The 4,079-nt window shown below is 59.5% G+C and overlaps 1 protein-coding gene across 1 annotated transcript in view; it reads left to right on the top strand.

Moving 5' to 3' along the window:
- Nucleotides 1–3,772, top strand: part of GM2A (GM2 ganglioside activator) — an 11,705-nt gene extending 7,933 nt beyond the window's left edge. Inside the window, exons 2-4 of the mRNA XM_010002131.1 lie at nucleotides 2,317–2,515; nucleotides 3,336–3,518; nucleotides 3,617–3,772. Coding sequence (XP_010000433.1) covers nucleotides 2,317–2,515; nucleotides 3,336–3,518; nucleotides 3,617–3,772 — 538 coding nt within the window. The remainder of the gene's footprint in view (nucleotides 1–2,316; nucleotides 2,516–3,335; nucleotides 3,519–3,616) is intronic.
- The last annotated feature ends 307 nt before the right edge of the window (nucleotides 3,773–4,079 follow it).

Genomic DNA, 4,079 nt, shown 5'->3' with positions numbered 1-4,079 from the left:
TCCCGCCGGCGCCGCCTGCCTGCGGGCGTGCGCGGGAGGGGAGCGTGCGGTAACCCTCGGGTAACCCTGTGGTAACCTTCTGGTAAACCGCTGGTAACCCTTCCGGCACCCCCTTTCCGCCCCCAGGCAGCGCTTGTGCCGGGGGGGAACTGAGGGCTGGCAAGAAGGGAGGGTCCGGGCTGGCAAGAGTGAGGTGAAGGGCAGCGCGGAGCTGCCCCGGGGTCACACCTGCTCCCACTTCAGGCACAGCTCCTGACTCAGGTGTCAAGGAGAGCCCAAAGAGTTGCATCTTTGCTTCTTTTTCCATCTTCTCCTGCTGTGTTGTGCTTTTGGACAGGCTGGAGCACCGGTCCTGTGAGGACAGGCTGGAAGAATTTGGGTTGTTCGGCCTGGAGAAGAGGAGGCTCCAGGGGGACCTCAGAGCAGACTTCCAGGGCCTGAAGGGGCTGCAGGAAAGCTGGGGGGGGGCTTGGGACATGGGCAGGGAGGGGTGGGATGAGGGGTAATGGTTTTAATCTGAAAGAGGATAGATTTAGATTGGATATTATGAAGAAATCCTCTCCTAAGAGGGCGGTGAGACACTGAGGCAGGTTGCCCAGGGAAGTTGTAGGTGCCTCCTCCCTGGAAGCGTTGGCTGGGTTGGATGGGGCTTGGAGCAACCTGGTCTGGTGGGAGCTGTCCCTGCCCATGCAGGGGGGTTGGAACTAGATGATCCTTAAGGACCCTTCCAACCCGAACTATTCTGTGATTCTATGATGTTCCAGCTCACCAGCTCAGGCTGCTGCCTCCGCATTCCCACACAGCCCTGGGCTGGGCTCATCAACGATCACTGATTAAGATACAACTGATTCAGATGCATGACTTTCACGTGGTGTGGAGGGGAATATATTTATTTTCCAGGAACACTGATGTTCCCTCAGGGAAGGGGGAGCCGGTTTTAGGAAGGCTGCAGGGGGCTGTCTGTGGCACAGCAACTCGCTCCCACACCCCGGTGTTTAGCTCCCACAGAGTCTCTTTGCCTGCAGAACCCCGGGGTGAGGGGCTCTCAGCTCTTGCTAAGCTTAGGGGTGCAGCCTGCCCTGGCTTGCCCTGAGCCCCGTGTCCTGCCCTGCGCCCTGGAGCTGCTCCGGGCTGGCGAGCAGGACGTTGGGATGGGATCCTCTCCTGCGTGGGCAGGGCTGCCCGCTGGGGCTGCCGGCTGGCACCAGGTAATTCAGCCTCCACCGGTTCTGCGGCTGCTGAGCAGGCAGGGAGAGCCCCGCGCCCCTGGCGTGGGGACACAGGCTGCCCCAGCCAAACCTGCTCGGGGTGACACAGCCCAGGCATCCTCCTGCCTTCCCGCTGGGAAAGGGTCTGCAATTAGGCCGAAGTCTGCTCGGGATGGAGCTGGGGTTGGGCTTGCAGCAGGTTCGGGGGTGGGGCTGTTGCAGGTGACTGCTGCCATCCCCCTGCCTTGGGACTTGGGGTGTGGGAGCAATGTGCTCCAGCACTGTGCCTGGCTTTGCCAGGGGTGGCTGGAGAGGGTGGAGGGAACAGGGGAGATGTCCTAGCACAACTCTCAGGCCTGTAGGGACATGGTTAGTGGTGGACTTGGCAATGCTGGGTTAGCAGTTGGTCTTTTCCAACCAGAATGATTCTATGAGCAATGTCCCCCTGTCTGAGCAACATCCTCTGCATGTAGATTTTCATTATCCCATGGGACGATGCTGCTTCCCCAGCTCATTTGGACTGAACAAGCTCAGGATCAGGCCCTTGGGATATATCAACCAGAAGATGGGCTTGGCTCATCTACCCCTCGAGCATCAGAGGTGGAAATGTTAAACTGTTTAAAATGCAGTGAATGTGATTCCTGCTCCTGTGTGGAACCAGGTTGCTGGACCCAGCAGGTGAGGGCTTGCAGTGGCCAGGCTGCTCCTGGCTAAGATGGGAGGGCTAAGCTGGCCCCACAGCTTGCCCAGGGCACAGCATCCCCCTGGTCACTGCAGCCACCGCAGCCCTGGCCAGGTCCCTGCTTGCTCTCTTGCCTTCTCTCTTGCACACCTTGCTGGGTGCCACTGGTGCTGGCATGAGGGCTGCTTCTTGCCTGGCTCATGTGCAAAGTGTTCGGAGGCTGAGCTTGAGGCAAGGTTGGAAATTGCTTTCTTGGAACCCTCTTTGAGTGTTGTAAAGTCCCTGCAGGGGAGCTGGACGGAGAGTTTGTGCAATGCCCTCATGCTGGGGGTGTGAGAAATGCTGAGGGAGATACTTTTTTGGCATTTGAACAGGGGCTGAAGGTCATTTTCTGGCTGTATTTGTGACATGTTTGGGGGAGGTCAGAGATCCAGCACTGGGGAAACTGTCCCTTTGTCCCTTGGTGCTGCAGGTTGGTGGCTTTGCCTGGGAGAACTGCGGTGATGGGAGGAACCCAGTGGTCCTGCAGAGCCTTTCTGTGGCCCCCGACCCCATCAGCATCCCGGGGAGCCTGCGCGTCAGCGCGGCCGCCAGCAGCAGCACCACCATGGCCTCCCCGCTGAAGGTACGTGCTGGAGGTGCCTCTGTGGGATGAGGGAGGGCAAAGCTTCCTGAAACCACTGAGAAGTGCTCAGCAGTGGAAACGGGAAGGAGTAGCCCTTGGGGGAATGAGGCACCAAGTGGTGTAGGGCTGAGCACGTTGGGCTCTGTGAGCCACAGCAGGGTGATGGGCACAGGGACACCCGCAGCGGGAGCAGACAGCCCAGTGGGAAGCTCCCAGCCTTGTCCCAGTGGGAGAAACCACCTGAGCTGTGGTTTGTCCTGGGGATCTAATGACTCAGGGAGGGAAATTAAACCTCAAGTGCCCTGGGTGCTCCTGACAGTGCTGCACTCGTTTTTCAGCAGCCAGACCCTGCTGTTTCCTCTGGGAACATGCCACAGCACTGCTGTGGGAGCCCTTTTTGGGGACTTTCAGGAATGAGGCTGAACGTGTCTTTCTGCCCAAGGTACATGGGCTGCCTTGAGCAATGCCACGGAGCCTGTTTGAGGCTGTGGGGAGTGTGCTGGGGGAACACAGAGGCAGAGCTGTGGGATAGGAGCTGCCAGTTTGATTTGGGACAGGATACCAAGGAGAGAGGATGGAGCAAGTGTGGGAGTGCTGGGAAGTGTTTGCTTGAGGGGCCAAGCTGAGGCTGGAGGAAGAGAAACCTGCAGCAGGGAGGAATTAAAAGCAGGAGGGGGAGGTTGGAAGGGGTGCAGTGGCCCCATGGACACCCCAATGAATTGCAGGAGCTGAGGGAGATGTTGGGTGGGAGGGTGGTTAGACAGGGTGGAGGAGCCATGAGTGACCGTGTCTGGACTGGTGCTGAACACCTTCCCTCCAGGTGGTGACGGTGGTGGAGAAGGCGCTGGGTGAACTCTGGATCCAGCTGCCCTGCATCGACCAGCTGGGCAGCTGCACCTACGATGACATGTGTGCTGTCCTTGACAACCTCATCCCACCTGGCACCCCCTGCCCGGAGCCCCTGCTGACCTATGGCATCCCCTGCCACTGCCCCTTCAAAGCGGTACGCCCGAGCCCCCGTGCTGGCTCCCACTGTGCCCTCCTGTGCCGGCCTTGGGGGGTCTGGCTGATGTCATCCCTACATGTCCCCTCTCTCTACAGGGCTCCTACTCCCTGCCAGCCAGTGACTTCCTCCTTCCCGATGTGGAGCTGCCCTCCTGGATGACCAACGGCAACTACCGGGTCCGTGTGGAGGTCAGCAACGGCGGGCAGGAGCTCGCCTGTGTCAAGCTGGCCTTCTCCCTGCAGTCCCACTGAGGGGCAGGGGACCATCCCTCCTCTCCCCACCACCTTGGTCCCCTGTCCCATCCTGTCCCGTTGCACCCCATCTTGTCCCACTCCGTCCCTGTGAGGTGCATCACTCCCTCTGCCAGGAGGAGGCAGCCCCCAAACCCCTGCTTGGTGACCCCCTCCCCTGCTACACACAGAAAGGCCTCTCAGGCTGTCCCACTGTCCCCAAGCCCATCATCAGGGTGTCCCCTGCTCTGGACAGGGTGGCCATGGAGATAACCCCAGCCTTTCAGCACTAAAGTACCTAGTTTCTCTCTTTTTTTTTTTTTTTCTT

Source organism: Chaetura pelagica, unplaced genomic scaffold (genome assembly GCF_000747805.2).
Source record: "Chaetura pelagica isolate M959 unplaced genomic scaffold, ChaPel_1.0 scaffold356, whole genome shotgun sequence".
NCBI lineage: Eukaryota > Metazoa > Chordata > Aves > Apodiformes > Apodidae > Chaetura > Chaetura pelagica.
The sequence above is the reverse complement of the archived record's forward strand: the minus strand, read 5'-3'. Positions and strand labels throughout refer to the sequence as shown.